The sequence below is a fragment of the Otolemur garnettii genome, unplaced genomic scaffold (assembly GCF_000181295.1).
Source record: "Otolemur garnettii isolate 467f Iridium unplaced genomic scaffold, OtoGar3 scaffold00006, whole genome shotgun sequence".
NCBI lineage: Eukaryota > Metazoa > Chordata > Mammalia > Primates > Galagidae > Otolemur > Otolemur garnettii.
Window position 1 is genome coordinate 12,779,179 of NW_003852401.1, and position 17,890 is coordinate 12,797,068.

Consider the following 17,890-nt stretch of genomic DNA (forward strand, 5'->3'; position numbering starts at 1 on the left):
CTCTCTACCTGTGGGTCATGGAATCAGTTTAGTAGGCTGTGACCAGCGTTATACATATATTCTTATAAAGGTAAAATAAGCCAGGTGAGGTGATGTGACATACCTGTAGTCCCAGCTACTTAGGAGACTGGAGTAGCAGGATTGTTTGAACCCAGGAGGGTGAGGCTTAGTGATTCTGCCTGTAAATAACCACTGCACTCCAACCTGGGCAACATATTGAGACTCCATTTCCTGGAGAAAAAAAAAAAAAAAGGAGAATAGCAGTATCAGTGCGTGCTATATGTAATAAGGGTGTAGTTACTCACATATTTCTGTGGTACTACTAATGTTATTAAATTTATATCTTACAGTAAGTTGTGGTTAAAGGTTATACATTTTACCCTATTCTTCTATATGCAACGATCCTAGATATTTTAGTTTACTCAGATTTTCTCCGCCTACTTTTATACCTTTACTTATTCTGCTCTCTTGGTCAGACGAGCCTCCATGGTTCCTCTAGCTAACTCACAGGCTTCACTGTCTCTAGGAAATCTTTTCATAACAATTTACCTTTTGCAATGTGTATAAATGAATTTGTATGCAATTTCCTGAACCAGTATCATTGCCCTCTCTTGTCTGTTTACGAGTCTGTCTCCATTAAGGATAGAACCTATCTCTTCTTTTTTTCTCCCTTTCTTTCCCCTCCACTGTCTCCCACTATAGCCCAGACTGAAGTGCAGTGGGATGGCCTTAGCTCATTTGATCAAGCAATCCTCCTGGGCTCAAGCAATCCTCCTACCTCAGCCTCCTGAGTTACTGGGACTATGGTTGCATACATTAGACACCTGGTTAATTTTTTAATTTTGGAGGTAGAGGCAGTATCACTATGTTGCTCTGGCAGGTCTTGAACTCCTGCGCTCAAGCAGTCCTCCTATAATGGTTTTGTACTTGTACTTTAAACTCTTCTCTGTTTAGCAGTTGTGCAGAATGTGTTGTCATTTTGTAATTTGTGGTCAAGGAATTTTGATGAAGTTCTAATACTGGGCACATGACGCTTATTTGCTTTTATGGAAATTGGGTGGTTTCAGAAAAGAGAACTTTCATGTATAGAGGTAATCAGATTCTGGGGAGATGGGTGGGATATGATTATTATATTATGAAGTAATATATTTTATTCTAAATTTAAAACTTTTTTAATTGGCATTTTCAGTTAGAATATTTATCTGCTTATAATTTTTATCTTTGTGAGAGATCATTATTTGTTAAACTATTGATAGGTTCTTGTGGAGAACTATTATTGAAGAGAGATCCATTTGGTGGATGTAACTTTTCTTAAAAAAAGAATGACTCAAGAGAAAACCTCTAAATGCAAGTACCAGAAAAACTACGACACATCTCAGTGAATTTCCCAGTGGTGAGTTTGCATTTGATTTTACAGGGTCATATGTTTTTGAATCATGTGGCGTAGTGTCCTTGGAGTTCAGAAGCACTTAATTATTCATTAGTAAATGCAGTTACCTTGTGTTTATAAAGTTTTCATATTAAATTTTAATTAAGCCTGTTTTCTTAATTAAGACTTCTTCCATAGAGAAAGATAATCTGTAAATAATATAAGTTTCAGAAACACCTTTTTGACTTATATATCCTATATGGCTTTAAAGTTGATCCTTTTATACTGCATTTTAAAAATACGAATTTTAAAAGCATTTAATATGAGGATAATACATAGTGTTAAAGAAAGGCTTAAATTAATCATTTTGTTTGCAAGTTTGGTGTTCCTTCGGCCGTCTTTATTTTATGGTTTGTTGAAAGTCAAATTTGGAAGTATACATTTGTTTATAAACTTAGAAGAACATGTAAATATATAAGGAAGTGTATACTTTCTTCCCCTAGCTCATTGATAACCACCATTAATACCTTGGTTGGTATACAGAAATTACTTTTACATATATACATATATTTTTTCTAACAAAAAATGTCATACAAACTTCTCCCAATATTTAATTTTCAAAAATTTCAAACAGAAGCATTGAAAGAATTTTACTGTATAACATATGAATCTCCTTCATGTAGAGTCTGTACTAACATTTTATTGAACTTCATTACGTATTCATCTATCTCTGTCCATTTTACTATTTTTTTTGGATATGTTTTAAAGTAAATCGCAAGCATCAATACATTTCTCTCCTACATAATGCAGTGTGTGTATGTATCATAGAGTTCAATATTGTTTTACTTTTTTATGGTAAATTTATATACCACAAAATGCACTTATGTATACATGTAGGTATAGTCTTAAGGGTACATTTGCTGAGGTTTGACAGATTTGTATAAACTGAAAATATCTAAAGAGATAGAACTTTATTGGCACCATAGAAAGTTCCCTCATATATCCCTCTCCCAGAAAAACCTCTGTTAAAAGTCCACCCCAAGCTCCTGTAGATTTTGCCAGTGTAACTTGCTTTATTCACTCAACAATACGTCATGATTAGTCATATACAGATCTAGATGTGCCTCCTTTTCTTCCTTGTTTTTTTTTTTTTTATTGTACTAGCTTATAAATAGTTTTCACTATGGACATAATTTATTTGATCATTCTCATCCTTCTACATGGACATTTAGGATATGCCATGTTTATTATAAAAGGTGCCATATCCTTGTACACCTTTGATTGTGCTTGTATATACTTACACAGTCTCAGGAGTACTTTCGTAGGTAGTACTAAAAATAAAACTGCCGAGTAAAGGGGTTTTGTATTTTGATATAGCCAATTGTCTTCCCAAGATGATTGTATTCATTTGCATGCACACCATTAGTGCATGAGAATCATACGCTCTCAACATTGGGTAGCATCTGCCTCTCTAAAAGGTTTTTAATACAGTGGATGAAAAAAGCATGCCAGTTATTTTAGATTTTCCTAATTATTAGTCACTGGATTTTTTTCCTTTTGTGAATTGTCTCTTTATATATTTTTCTTTTGTCCCTCTTATCAATTATGTGTTGTAACATTTTTTTCAGGGATGCTTTGTCTTTTAACTTTGTTTTTGGTATGTTTCGAGCTTCAGAAATATTGCTTTTTTATGTGGCCAAAATGGCTATGGGTGTTGGCTATAAAGGCTTTTCTCATTCCAAGATTGTAAAACCACTTATTATTTTCTTCTAATAATTTTCCTTTTAATAAAATTTAGAAGAAAAAGAGAAATCACTGAGAATGGAGGTGCCAGGAAAAATTTTATATGGAGAGTGAGATTCAAATTAATGTTGAAATGTGGTAAATAGAGTAAGCAGTATGGCAGGGCGTTTCAGACAGGAGGAATGTGTGATGAAACATATTTTTCATATTCATGGGACAGTAATACGACCACTTTGTCTAGGTAGAGAGTCAGATTAATTACAAGTTTAGCGATAAATGTTTGCCTGGATTTCTTATTAATTGTTTTAGCTAAACTTTGTGATTTCTTAAAATCTGCATTCCCATGTGACAGTTTTCTGTCCTATAGTTGTTTTCTGTTACTGGCTTTTTATAGTGACTTGACCATTCTTCTTAAGGAAAGTACATATTGTTGTACAGCTGGCTGGAAATACAAAAAAAGGAGAGATGGTGTTACATCGGCATAATTCGAACACATATTTACTCACTTCTAGTTTATCAGAGTAGAATTATAATTTCTTTTAAAAAGTTTGTGCTGTAGTAATTTACATCATTAGTTACTGCTCTCAGTTACCAGACAGCAGGCTTAAAAAATGTTGGAATACCTGTCCACTAATTACATCAAAGTTTGAGTTAGAGCTCACCATTTAACATGCAAATTAATATGCTGGAGTCTCTAGCTTTTTACAAGTGCTAGACTGCGCAACAGCATCCTGTTTAGGTTGGTTGTGGCTCAGGATGTGTAATAGTTTCTCTTCAGCCCTAAGCCACGCCTGCTAGATATTTAACTGAGTGGAGTGATCTTGCCACTCTACCAGTTACACGTTTATAGTTGTAACCTGATTTGGAGCTCTTGGGAGACCACTGTTTTCTTCTCTACAACCCAATTTAAAGGATTATGTGGCACTAGTTTTTACTAATCAGGTATTTAAACAAATATTGAACATCTTATTTGTTTCCTGTTTTGTTTTTCTATCCTATGCTCACTTTTCCTTGGGGATACTTTTTCTTTTAGAACTTGTCATCTATGTGTGTTCACATCCAGGAGAAATGGACACATTTTAAACTATACTTTTCATTATATAGTATTTTCTGTTGTGAGAGATCTTTTCTCTTCTCTGGAGTGGAGAATAAAATAAAATGAGAAAAGTGAATGAGTATTGGATAATTTTGCCACTTGTTTTGCTCCTTGTATGCTTTTCTCTTTCCAATGTTAATAAACTTAGAACTAAGTAATGAAATTACTCTATACCATTTGATTATTGGAATTCACGTTCTGGTTTTTAGTCCTGAATAGAACTGAAACATTAAAAGAAAAAGGTACATGGAATTAATAATATTGAACATGCTGAGAGACAGCCTTTTGTCATTTCTTTTAGCCCTTGATTGTAAAAAATTAACATTCTTTTGAATATTTCTTTTTTCAGCTATATAGATAGCTTTCCATTTGTATTTGAGTTCTAATTTTTAAAATAATGATACCTAGCAAATTAAATAGCATACTTTATCCTCTCTGACTTTCCTCACTTTAATGGTACTGATTGGTCTTTTCTTTTCTAATTAAATGGTAAGGAAGTTCAACTTTTACTTTTTCAGAGCTTTGTCTATTTTAGAATTCTTACACAAGAACTGTAACAACTTGAACCATATCTGGCTTAAACTGTTGGGTGGGATTGAGTTATCTTTTTTTTTACTGTCTGAATATTTTCAAGATCTAGGTATGAAAGAAAAAGGGGTATTCATTTAAAATTATTCCTTATTCACTTTTTCTTTGTTTTAGTAATTTTATAGCTTTGAAGAACACTGGCCAAGGCCTCTGAGTGATGGTACCCTAAGGCTCTTCAACTGATGATATTCTTAGAATCAAGTAGTGTGGGATATAAGCTGAAAATCTGGGAGTCATCCTTGACTCTTTCCTCTGTAACCCCTAATATCTAATTAATCAGAAAGACTCACTGCTTTAATTCTTGCTTAAGCCCTAATTTAACTAGTCAGTATCTTCTGTGCCACTGCTAAGATCTTGTTCACAAATCTAGAACTTATCCTATAATACAGGGTATCCATAAAGTTTGTGTGCAGTTTTAAAATAGTATATTAAACCTTTTTTATGATTCTTTTTCCCCTTACACTTTTAGTTCCTTTAAGCAAAGACTATGTCTTATTCACCATAGTATCTGTAGTGTTTTGCAAGTGACTAATGTATAGTGGAGGTTTGATAAATATTTCTTGAACTAAGGTGAATTCATTGCTATATTAAAGTGTTAGTGGAATTCCATAGCCTGTTGTTCTTAGGTACTAGAAGCTATATCTGATACCTGGAGAGCATTTAAAGCATTTTATTGGTTTTTGAGCTTTATGAAAGCTGAATCAATTTAGTAGATCTAGAATAGAGTCTGGGTATATGTATTTTAGAAGAGTTCCCTAGGTGATTTTGGTTTTCTTACAGATTTGAGAACCATTATTCTAGTTTATCATTATACCATTTTGTTTTATGTAAGAGGTATCCCATAGACCTTGTAAGTAATTTCTTATTTAAGCTCTGTAAATTGTATCTGCTCAAGTATAATATATTTTGTCACTTTTTTTTTTTACTGTTAGTATAGAAATACTCTTTAAGTATCTCATTAGGAAATTTGTTGGCTGGATTTGTTTATACATGACTGCAAAAAAAGCCTCATTTAAGTGGAGTTCTTCTTGATTTGGAAGCATTGAGATGTTTAGTAGGGCTTCGTTCTATGAGTTTTTAATATTTTTAGCAATTTGTAATTTTCTCCTTTCATTGTAATTTTTCAAAATGATTTTTAAAATATTTTATCGTGGTTTAAAATTTAAGTGTACAAATCTTATGTGTATGGGTCAGTGAATGTTTATGTTTGTATATACACACAAAGTACATCCAGGTCAAGAACATCTCTAGCTCCTCACAGGCTCCCCACGTCTCTTTCCAGTGATTATACACCTCTCTCCCATAAGAAAAGCAGGATTTTGACTTGGATGATTATTAGTCTTAAGATAAAAGCTATTGAAAATTTTTGTTCTTACTTTAGTAGACATAATGTGCTCATTTCTTTTGGGTTTACACATGGAATTCCTGGGTTAAGGACAGATTTCTGTTTTAACTTCAGTAGATAATGCTAATTTATATTCTTGACAGCAACTCATAATGAAAAGTTGAAATTAAATTATTTGAATATTATGGTGAAATTGAATATCCAGAACCTTCTTTTTGTTTTCAAAGTATTTGTTGTTAAAAACATCAAATATACAAAGAGAACCCAAGAAATGCCATTTTGTAGTTGCCAGAAATGTAGTTTTGCTTTGATGAAATAATTTTTTCTGTGTAATTTTTTTTCTTTTTCCCTTATCCTTAGAATCATCTTTCCTTGTGGGCTGGCAGGCGCTGATAGGACCGCAAAATGGGTCTTCGGATTCACTTTGTTGTTGACCCACATGGTTGGTGCTGTATGGGTTTGATTGTCTTTGTCTGGTTGTACAATATTGTTATAATTCCCAAAATTGTCCTCTTTCCTCACTATGAAGAAGGACATATTCCAGGCATATTAATAATAAGTAAGTTTCTGGATTTTTATTTGTTTTCTTATATAATTAAAGATTATAATCATTGTGAATGCTTTTTGAATATAGGGCTATGAAAACCTTCCTTTTAATATACTTGATATTTTAATAGTTCTGTTAATATTTGCTTATTTGATAAATTATGGAAGTTTTAAAAAAGAGTGGCCTTTATTTGCAGAGTGAGATAAAAATGGTATGTTCAGAATTATTTAATTCTACAAAATATATAAAGACTGTTTAAAATAAACTTGACACAATGATGATGACTTGTTTATCTATGTGTATTTTTAATGTTTCTCTTTTGTACTTAATTGTAAACGTGGAAGTTTTGAGAATGAAAATGGTAGGGAGCAATGAGAATTTCATGATAGTAAAATTATTGATTATTAAGTTTTATGATAACACTTTGAACTTTTGGATAATTATTTTGTGTTACTATCAATTGGTGATGGCTTGCTTGTGATTAAAATACTTAGTCTATATAATATATTTTACAGGTGCATGGAACTTACAGTTTTAATATATATCCCTTCATTTAGCCCTCACAAGAGCTATGGAAAACATAATCTCTGTTTCTACAAGTGAGAAAACTAACCAACACTATGCAGTCAGATCAGGATGGAGCACTCAGATTATTCCCTTTTACATATGCCAAGTGTTGTTCTTTATGCTCTCAACCAAATGCTTACATTCTTATTAATTCACTTAAAAATATAGAATTCTGGTAACAGAATCTGTTTTCCCTTACAGTTTGTTTTTCTGGTTATTAATCTTAAAATTCAAAAGTTTCTAATTCTTCTCAAGTATCTTAAGATCCATTAAAAAGGATTCAGAGTAATTTTAAAGATAGACAGTTAATGAAAAAGTTTAACTATGGAATATTTTTATTTTTTTTTAGTATTAAGTCAAATACACATAGCAACTGTGGAATATTTTTAAAATGTTATTTTGCTCCTTTCAAATATAATACATGTAGTAATTAAAAGGGACCTCATTTATTTACATCACTATTGACCAGGAATCAGTGTTAATAGGAAATCTGGTTTATAATAAGTTTATCATTTAGTTTCATGCAAAATAATATTTTAAATTAGTATCTAACATAGTCCTCTTGGCAGTACTTTTGGTGAATAAAATCAATTAGTGATTTAATTTTTCCATTTTATCTTTTGAAATTTATCCTGATGGTATTGGTTAGCATATATATTTTTAAACTTTATGCTTGTTGATACAGTGTTTTGATGGATGAGTGACTAATTTGTTTATTTATTTATTTTAAAGTATTCTATGGCATTGCCATATTTTGTCTGGTTGCCTTGGTGAGGGCCTCAATAACTGATCCAGGAAGACTCCCGGAGAACCCTAAGATTCCACATGGAGGTATGGCACTCTAGATTTATCAGTTTATTAATATAGGTTAGTTGTATACATCATCTGAGACCACTTTTAAATCTCTGCTCATATCTTTTCTTTTTAGACATCTTTATTTAAAATTCCACATCTCCTGACTTCTGGCTCTCCTTTTCAGTTTGCTTGTTTACTTGTTTACCTTTACTAGCCCGGTAAAGATGTAGATTTTTTGTTTTGTTTTCTTCATTTGTTCACTACCATGTTCTTAGTGTCCAGCAGAATCTCTGTCACTTAGATGCTCTGTAAATATTTGTTGAATGATACATAATTATCTGAGAAATTGCATTTTTACTTAATGAAGGAATTTTCTTGATTTTTCCACTTTCCTCATTATAAACATAACATTGCTTGGAGTAAATATTTGTAGTATTATGGATATCATTATCCATATTTCTCCAAGGGCTAACAATTCAGTGAAAAACTTGCAAACCTTTTATTCTAGTGTCAATTGATTTTTGATCACCCTATTCTATAATAACCATTCAAACCACAAAAATGAATTGAAAATGTCTTTGCTGGAGGCCGAGGCAGGTGGATAGCTTGTGCTCGTAAGTTTGAAACCAGCCGGAGCAAAAGCGAGACCCTGTCTCTGTTAAAAATAAAAAAAAACTGAGGCAAGAGGATCACTTGAGACCAAGAGTTGGAGGTTGCTGTGAGTCATGATGCGACGGCACTCTATTCAGGGAGACAGCTTGAGACTTTGTCTCAAAAGAAAAAGAAAATGTATTGCTAATTGTATTACATACAGGTATAGCACAACTTCATTTATCTTCTTTCCTCTTTGAGTCTCACTTTTTGATTGCTAGATAAGCTTTGAGAACTCTGTACTTTCTTCTAGTAAGACATTTATGTGTTTATGAAGTATATTATAGAAGCAGAATTCTTTTTATAGTAATTTAGTGGCTTCCAAACTTGCTATACATTAGAATCACCTGGGGAGCTTTTAAAACTCTTAATATCCAGGTTTAAGTCACACCCCATATAATTAGAATGCTTGAGGGTAGGAGTCAGGTATCAGTATTTTTGAAAGAACCTAGATGATTTCAATGTGTAGCAAAGTTTGGGAACCAAAGTATTAATTCCTCATGAAATTAGATTAAGTGACTAGTCACTTAGAGAGACTCTCTTAAATCCTGATTGTTGTGTTTCATGACCCATCACTGAAGGGGCTCATTTGGCCTTGCAAATTTAGAGGTTAAATCGGACTATTACACTGATGTTTATGTAGCTATAGACATTTTGAGCATTATATTGAATATTTATTTATTTATTGATATAGAGTCTTACTTTGTCATCCTTGGTAGAGTGCCGTGGTGTCATATCTCACAGCACCCTCAAACTCTTGGGCTCAAGTTATTTTCTTGCCTCAGCCTCCTATGTAGCTGGGATTATAGGCACCCAATACAACTCCTGGCTATTTTTAGAGATGGTGGTCTTGCTTTTGCTCAGGCTGGTGTCAAACTCCTGAGCTCAAGCAATCCACATGTCTCAGCCTCCCAGAGTGCTAGGATTACAGGTGTGAGCCACTGTGCCTGGCTGAATATTTAGCTCTTATTAATGTATAGAAATAGTAGCATTGTTGCTTAATAGTTTGTGTGGGTGCATGTGTTATGGCCCGGTTGGGGAGGGTGTCACTCTGTAGTCTGAATAGAATACCTCTTCTTCCCAATTTGCTTAGCCAAAAACTCTTTAAATTATTGCATGTGTATGTTATCTACTTCACCTATAAAATCCAGTGGTCCCAGAAAATCTAAGAAGCAAGTTTTTTCTAACTCAGGACCCATTTTTGATGAACTCTTTGCAGTAGTCAGACATTTAAATGCATGTACATGCTCCTGACACTACTGAGCACCAAATAAACTAAATCTGTGAGCCTGAGTCCACATACACTGTGTTACTTTTAGTTTGTAGACTGTAGTGATGGAGGACACTGTGGTGTATTGTTGAGTGTGTGGATGTCAGTATGATATCTTGTCTCAGTTGATATGTGGCCAATTTTTTTTTTCTCTAAGTCCAGGAAACTTCCCTTTTACCCAATTGAAAAAAATAGATTTATCTATCACATTTTAATGTTTCTCCAAAGTCTTTTGTTATTTCATATCAGATGATCCTCATGGTGATTTTACGAGGCGGGTGGGCTGGGTGGTCAGGAGTGCAGATTATCTTCCTGAATCATACAGGTTGGTATAGAGGTGGCGTGACACCCAGAAGACCCAGATTGTTGTCTCTGTCACCTTTCTACCATGGATCTATGTACAGATTGTCAATTTTAGCTCTTTATTCACCTTTGCTATGATTATGGGATAAATTTCAATCTTCATGTACTTTTTGGTGTTGGTTACCTGGTTCGTTTGCGATTTTAACTTAGTTAAAAAAATACAAAATTTTAACAGTGAAAAATAATATAGTGTAACTAAACAATCAAAACTATAGCATGAAGTTATTTGTACAGAAATGTTTGAAGGTTGAAAAGTTTTATGTATTTCTTCAGAAAAGGAAATTTGAAGCCCTAATTCTTTCATGATTTTAACCATTTTTTATTGACTTACTCTGAAATATTTTACATGCCTTTGATTTTTGTTCAAACCGAATGACATTAAGTAGATATGTTGCCCACTAAATATAAGGCGTTTGAATGTAAGAAAATTTTCCATTTTCTCACAAGAAGATCCCCAGAATTTAATTTTATAAACCTTTGGGCATATAGATGAAATAGCCAAATGAAATTGCTATGTGTTTATATTATTCACACACATATTTGAAATAACAAATATAAAATAATGCCTTAAGTTAGAAATGTTATTCTTTTACATTTTATGAAATAATTTTATTCAAGCTCTTAATTTTTAAATAAATCTGCTTTATTGAGCATAATTTATATGCTATATGATTTACCTATTTAAAAATATAATTTAATGGCTTATAATATATTTACAGAGTTGTGCTGCCATCACCATAGTCAACTTTAGTACATTTTTTTTTTTATCAAGTTCTTACCTTGCTTGTTGACATCAGTGTTTTTGCCATTACTAGAGCCATTTTTTGACATAGTGTTACAGAGTAAAATATTCCTTCTGATTTTTTAAAGAATATTGTCAGGGAGACCAGCCCCAAACATGCTATGGGTAGGGTGACCAGACGTCCCGCTTTCGGCAGGACAGTCCCGCTTTTTAACAATTTGTCCTGCATCCCGTGGCGTTTTTAAAAAGTCTCGAAGAATGCATAAACGGGCGGGAGAACAGGAAGGGAATATACAGTTTTCAGCTGCCATGTGGCTATTTTGCCAGGATATGAGTTTTATATTATTTTTGTTAATTTTATAATGTTAAACTGTAATAATAACAAATAATTGTTGAGAAGTGATTATCGAGAACTGCTTATCAAAGTTTGCATTGTTGTCAGGCCCTGCCCTGCCCCGTCCCCTGTCCTGCTTTACAAATGTTAAAATCTGGTCACCCTAGCTATGGGTCTCCTTCCAGTGCTTGGTGGGGCAGAAAGACTGATTGAAATTATTAGAAATAGTTAGAAAATAATAAAGACACAGAGATAAGTTTTAAGAGCAGGGAGGATTTGGGAGGCAGCACACTGTTCTTCGTGAGGCTTCCAGTATGCTGCCCTAATCAGGCTGAGTATTTGCGTTAGCTTTTTATTTTTCTATAGCTATCATACAGTATAAGTTGAATTTTCTTTTCCATAGGCTTTTATTTTATTAGATGACTAGTACAAAACCGCGTCGGTAATCATCAATCATCAACATGTGTCAGTCACCAAGATCCTATTTGGATATGAGTAAACCCTGAGGAAGAAAAGGAAAAGGGGAAAATACTTTATAGATGTGTAGGGTATATAAAGATGGGTGGATTTTTTTTTCCTTGAAGCAAAAGATAAAAACACATTATAGATGACTAATTGAATTTCTAGAATTTTAAGGTAGTGATTTCTTCTTTGTGCCCTGAACACATAGGGATATATGTGCCTGTGCATGCGTATGAAACTGAGTTCTTACAGGTTTTTCTCATTTCAGATACTTCTGTAGTTATATTCACTTTAGCTAAAGAAATGTTTTACGTTCTTTCTTTAAACAAATTTGTGTCCAGACCAGACTCGAAAACTATTCTTTACTGTAAGGGCCTGATAGTATTTTCAGTTTGATGGGCCATACGGTATCTGTCATAACTCCCCAGCTCTTCCATGGTAGCATAAAAGCAACTGTAGATGATATGTAAATGAGTGGACATAACAGATAGAACTTTGTGGACACTGAAATCTGAATTTCATAGGATTTTTACATCACACAAATGATTGTGTTTTTTTTTTTCAATGATTTAAAATCATAAAGATTATTCTTAGCTCACAGATCATACAAAAACAGGTGGTGGGTTGGATTTGCCTGCAGCCAATCTGTGGTCGAGACTACAGAATTATGGGGTTGCTTTGACTATAGCCAAATGCTCTCTTCTCTTCTGAGGACACATAGACATTTTAGGTATGAAATGAATTTATTCTCTAGAATACTGTATTTACGTTTTAAGGGGCTGATTTACAAGCAAAGTTTTTATGTTGCCTTTTTGCGAACATTGGCCTGTGGAAAGTCTCCTTCCTGTCTGTCTGTCTTCATAGAGATGTGTTAATTCAGTGTTTTAACATTGAGATGCTTGGGAGCATTGATCTAAGTGGGGAAAAAAATTATATGCTTGTAACATCATAATGCACTACATATTAATGGGTTTCCATTTCAATTATAGTTCATCATGCTAGTATAACTGTATCTAAATTAACCTAATATTGTTGCTTTCTCACATGATTTGTTTTCATTAAAATAAGAACCGTAAGAAATCAAAAAGGACTTTTCTTTTAAAAAGAGATTTTAAGTGTTAATTTCCCAACTTTAATATTATTAGAACAATTAATTTGATATATGTTTCTTCAGAGACACGTATAGCAGAATGTTTTCCTAACACTTTACTATATAAAATTCCATATGTTGATGTTACTCCTGGCCATTGAACTGAAATAATAGAATTTAAATAGGATACCATTTTAGGAAATTGAATGGTACCCACCATTACCTTCTTTACATTTATTAATAATCTTTCTTCTTTTAGAATTTTAAAGTTTTCCCAGTTCAGCAAGCATTTAGGGATCACCTGCTATTGTGCTGAGGTCCCATTCTGAATACACTAATAAGATTATAGGGTAGGTTAAACAAAAGTAATAAAAAATTTAAGAATTTTGTAAAAGTAGAATTCAATTTCAACAAATATTAAACGGATGTATTTTGTATAATAAAGCAATTGTCTCATCTTGGATATGATGCTTAGTTTTTCTGGATCTGACTAAAAAGCAATTTATAAAGAAAACAAACGCCTTTTCTCTTTGCACATGCAAACTTCATATTATTAGCACAGAACTTAATTGTGTGCTTTTTCACTATGGGCTAGAGGAATTGCTTCTTGGCAATAGTTCATAATTTTGTAAAATTGTCTAAATAGTTCTTGCTAAATTTCAGTGTCACTCATTTGCCTTCATTTAGGCAATAAGTAATACTTCTTACCATCTTCTTCACTCCTGAGACTACTCTGATAGCTCTTAAACTCATGTGCCATCCTTCTTCAACCTGCTCCCGTGCAGGTTCCAAATGAATCTACTGATACTTAAAAAATTAAATGTTTTAGGAAAATCAGGACTTAGCCTTATTTCTTCTTTAAAGCCTTTAAAAATAAAATTTCTAGAAATTAATTTGTTTACATGAAATTCTATTTTAATATAACTATTTGGTTGAACTTACATTTGATTTTACTTACATTCCTGCAACATGTCCAAAACCCAGGTACACTGTTTTCTGTCCCTTTTTTTGACTATAAAAACAGTTTCTTGTTTTTCAATGTTTAATATTAGAAAAATACAAAAGGAGGTATACATAAAATAGAACAGCCATATTTATGCAAGCACGTTTATACTGGAGGCTTAGAAGAAAAATCTATTAAGAGATATATACAGAAGACTTCCTATAAAATCTTCTAAATAGTTCTTGCTAAATTTCAATGTTATTCATTTGCCTTCATTAAAAGGATTTTAATTTCCTTCTCTAGAAAGAGAGTTCTGGGAATTATGTAACAAGTGTAATTTGATGAGACCAAAGCGTTCCCATCACTGCAGCCGCTGTGGCCACTGTGTGAGGAGAATGGATCATCACTGTCCATGGTAAGAAGAGAAAACAAAAATTTACTTTTAGAAACAAAAAAGTGGTAAAAGTGAATCTTAGTACTTAGCTTTAGACAAAAGTTACAATAAAGTTATGCAACTTTTAAAAAATCTGAATAAGGATATCTTTATTTGATCAGATGATTCTGTCAACTCCCAAAGTCATTTTTCCACGGAGATCCTATCTTTCCTAACAAGGAGAGATTTGAGTAGAAAACTAAGAATTTACATGCAACCAAATGTACTAAAGGACTAATGTGCTTGTATTAAATGAGGCAATGTATGTAAAACCTTTAGTACAGGAGGACAAGTAGGAAGTATGTAAATAGTAGCTATTTCGGGTCATGATAAACTATCTACATCCAAGTTTGTCCCTTTTCCATTTTTCTTAATTAATAACATATTTCAAATACCCTGATAAACTCCCATTCACCGCTGAAGCCTTTTAAAGTGTTATTTACTGACTATGTGTATAAGCATTGCATGCATGTTGGATTTACATAAGTAGTAATTTGCAGAGTCTGCTAAACACCTAACATTTTTGGTCAATAGGGGGCTCTCTTGTAATATTAAAGAAAATGTTCAGTTGAAAAATAGAATTTTTAAGAACAAATGCTGTGAGGATTCTGTATTGTATCTCATTTCAAAGCTGTCACAAAAATCTGTGAAGAAGATATTGTATTTAATTCTGTTTTCCTAGCATTGGATCTCTGTATAAATATTTAAACTGGTATAGCATAGCACTTTACAAACAGATCTATATACACATATATAGTATTTGTTTGTACACACGTGTATGTATATATGCAAAGTTAACTGCACAATAGACTTCTTTTTTTTTAATTTTTGAGACAGAGTCTCACTATGTCACCCTCAGTAGAGTACTGTGGCATCACAGCTCACAGGAACCTCACACTCTTGGGCTTCAGTGATTCTCTTGCCTCAGCCTCCCGATTAGCTGGGACTACAGGTTCCCACCACAATGCCTGGTTATTTTGTTGTTGCTGTTGTCATTGTTGTTTAGCAGGCCTGGACCTGGCTCGAATATGTCAGCCTTGGTGTATGTGGCTGGCACCCTACTCACTGAGCTATGGGTGCTGAGCCCATAATAGCCTTCTTAAATTTATTACTACGTTTATCTAAATTTGATTTATGAAGAATTTATCTTTGTCTAATAATGCTAATCAATTTAGAATTTCCCTTATTTTTGATAACTTACTTTGATAGCATGCCTAATTACTAAACTTTTAAAGGAAATTTGGTTTTTACTCTAAGCTGATTACTTAAAAATAAGGTAAAGTCCTGAGATTAGGAAAAAATAAGAGCATTTTTAGATAAAAGCACTTTGTTACTATAGAAAAAGTTTTAAAAATTGTCTAAATCTGTCAACCAGATAGCATAGAATATGACATAGAGTTGGTATTCAAAAAGTGTGCCTTGCATTTAAACAAATTCCCAAGTAAAATCTCAGTGATCTATTTTCCATAACAATAGTAATATAGTTTAAAAAGTTAGACAAAACATGTATTTAGATAAATGGTAAATACACTGAAAAACTTAATTTTGAGCTCTTTTTATAGTAGTGTTTCTGATTAACTAAAACCATAAATGTTCGTGGTACAGTTGGATATTTATGCTTCCTTTCAAAACAATGCAGTGTTTTTGGGCTGCACCTGTGGCTCAAAGGAGTCAGGTGCCTGCCCCATATACCAGAGGTGCTGGGTTCAAACCCGGCCCTGGCCAAAGCCTGCAAAAAAAAAAAAAAAATGCAATGGCTTAAAAAGACAATCCACTAGGAAATGTTTTTGTAGAGACTAGTGATATTTGTTTATTTTTAAGGGATATGGCCTTGTTGGTTACCAAGTAAAGTCCTATTTAACCTGAATTCTAATACTGGTATGATTTCTCTGTTTCTGGGCCTTTTGCTTTCATACTTTTAGTCAACTTAGGTAGAAGGGAAGGGAAAGTAGAAAGATTGGAAGATCAGAAAGGAGGGTAGATAAGGGACCTAAATAGATTTAAGAATGTTCATGAATGAATTTCCTAATGGAGCACCTCTGAGATGTTCAGAGGGTAAAGGAAATAAAAAGGTTACATTGGAAGCAAGGAGAATTTTTGATGTTTTGAGAAACTGTAGTATCTTAAGAGCTTTAGATTTGGAGGTTAATTCTCAAATTTCTCAGTTTTCTATATTTCTTGCTCTGAACATTCTTTCTAAGTAGTTTAAATGTTATAGAAAGAATCTTACATATTTAGAGATTGAGGACAGTTCTCTGGTTAAGAATGCTGTAATCAGAGCAGTTGTTTCTCAAACTTTGGGGGACAGGAAGGATGGGACAAGGACAAGTCATCTTTTATGCCACGACTGTTAAGGAGCGCTTTTGAGTGCGTACATAAGCCCACTTCTCTTATAGCCCTCCTTGCAGATAACAAAACAGTAAAATTTTCTTGTTTACAAAACACGTGTTCTTAAGTCTAAGACATGCCTCTGCAAGATTTTTCATTTCACGTCTGTGCTTCAGTTTAAAAAATAGTATGATGACACACTTTACAAAGAACAATTTTAAGTTAGAACTGGGGCCTGTTATAAATCTTTTTCTTTTTTTTCAGTGACAGTTTAATGCCATTTTGAAATGAAAACACTTAAGGAAGGTAATTTGTAGTTTTGAACTAGGGCTTTTTGCTAGCATTTTAAAATACTTTGAAAATTTGAGTATAACAAATTGGAACAATAAAATACTCTATTTAAAGTGACCTTAAACATTTTTGGATTATAGCATCAATCCATTTTCCTATAATTCACTGTTGTATCAGTAGAAGTCTGGCTCTAAGTGCTTTTTTTTTTTAAATATAGACTTTATGTCATTTTCTTAGTTATTGTGTTGAAACATTTATACTCTAGTTCTAGAAAAGTTCACTTGTACCCTTGTTAGACAGACCATATAGGTGATCTTTCCAGTCACCCTTCCACCACCCATCCGCCCTTCTCTCCTTCCCTTCCCCACCCCCTCCCCATATTCTTAGGCTAGTATTAAGTTGTAGCTTTCATTTGAGAGGTATAAATTAGTTTCATAATAGGGCTGTGTACATTGGATACTTTTTTCCCCATTCTTGTGATACTTTGCTAAGAAGAACATTTTCCAGTTCCATCCATGTAAACATGAAGGAGGTAAAGTCTCCATCTTTCTTTATGGCTCTAAGTGTTTATAGATACTTTTGAATACATTTTTATTTTCAGCAACCAGGATTTTTAAAGTAAAAAAATTGCGAAGGCTCATCAGTTATGTCAGAGTGGCAAGTTTAAGCCGTTTTACTTAGAGCATTCAAATTGCTGTCCACAGCTAGAATGCCGTATGGAAGAGTAATTAATGTACAGGAAAAGTACATTAGAAAACTACAAAAAGATAGTTCTCGCTATCTTGGCCCCTGTACTTACTAACTGTACATCTCTTGGCTAGTGGCTTAACTCTTTTCTTTGTGTTTCCATGTCATGTGACAAGGAGACTACCGTCTGCTCTTCCTGCGTAACTGGGTTGAGGTTCTTGTGAATTGAAGGAGCATCATACACAT

General features: G+C 33.2%; 1 protein-coding gene across 2 annotated transcripts in view; it reads left to right on the top strand.

The window, feature by feature from the left end:
- Window positions 1–1,238: 1,238 nt before the first annotated feature.
- The window catches only part of ZDHHC21 (zinc finger DHHC-type containing 21), a 57,222-nt gene continuing 40,570 nt past the window's right edge, over window positions 1,239–17,890 (top strand). Inside the window, exons 1-4 of one of the 2 annotated variants that reach the window (XM_012813453.2) lie at window positions 1,239–1,393; window positions 6,502–6,700; window positions 7,988–8,086; window positions 14,209–14,320. In XM_012813453.2, coding sequence (XP_012668907.1) covers window positions 6,547–6,700; window positions 7,988–8,086; window positions 14,209–14,320 — 365 coding nt within the window. In that variant the 5' untranslated portion in view covers window positions 1,239–1,393; window positions 6,502–6,546. The remainder of the gene's footprint in view (window positions 1,394–6,501; window positions 6,701–7,987; window positions 8,087–14,208; window positions 14,321–17,890) is intronic. The other variant, XM_023508855.1, reaches the window with a different exon arrangement.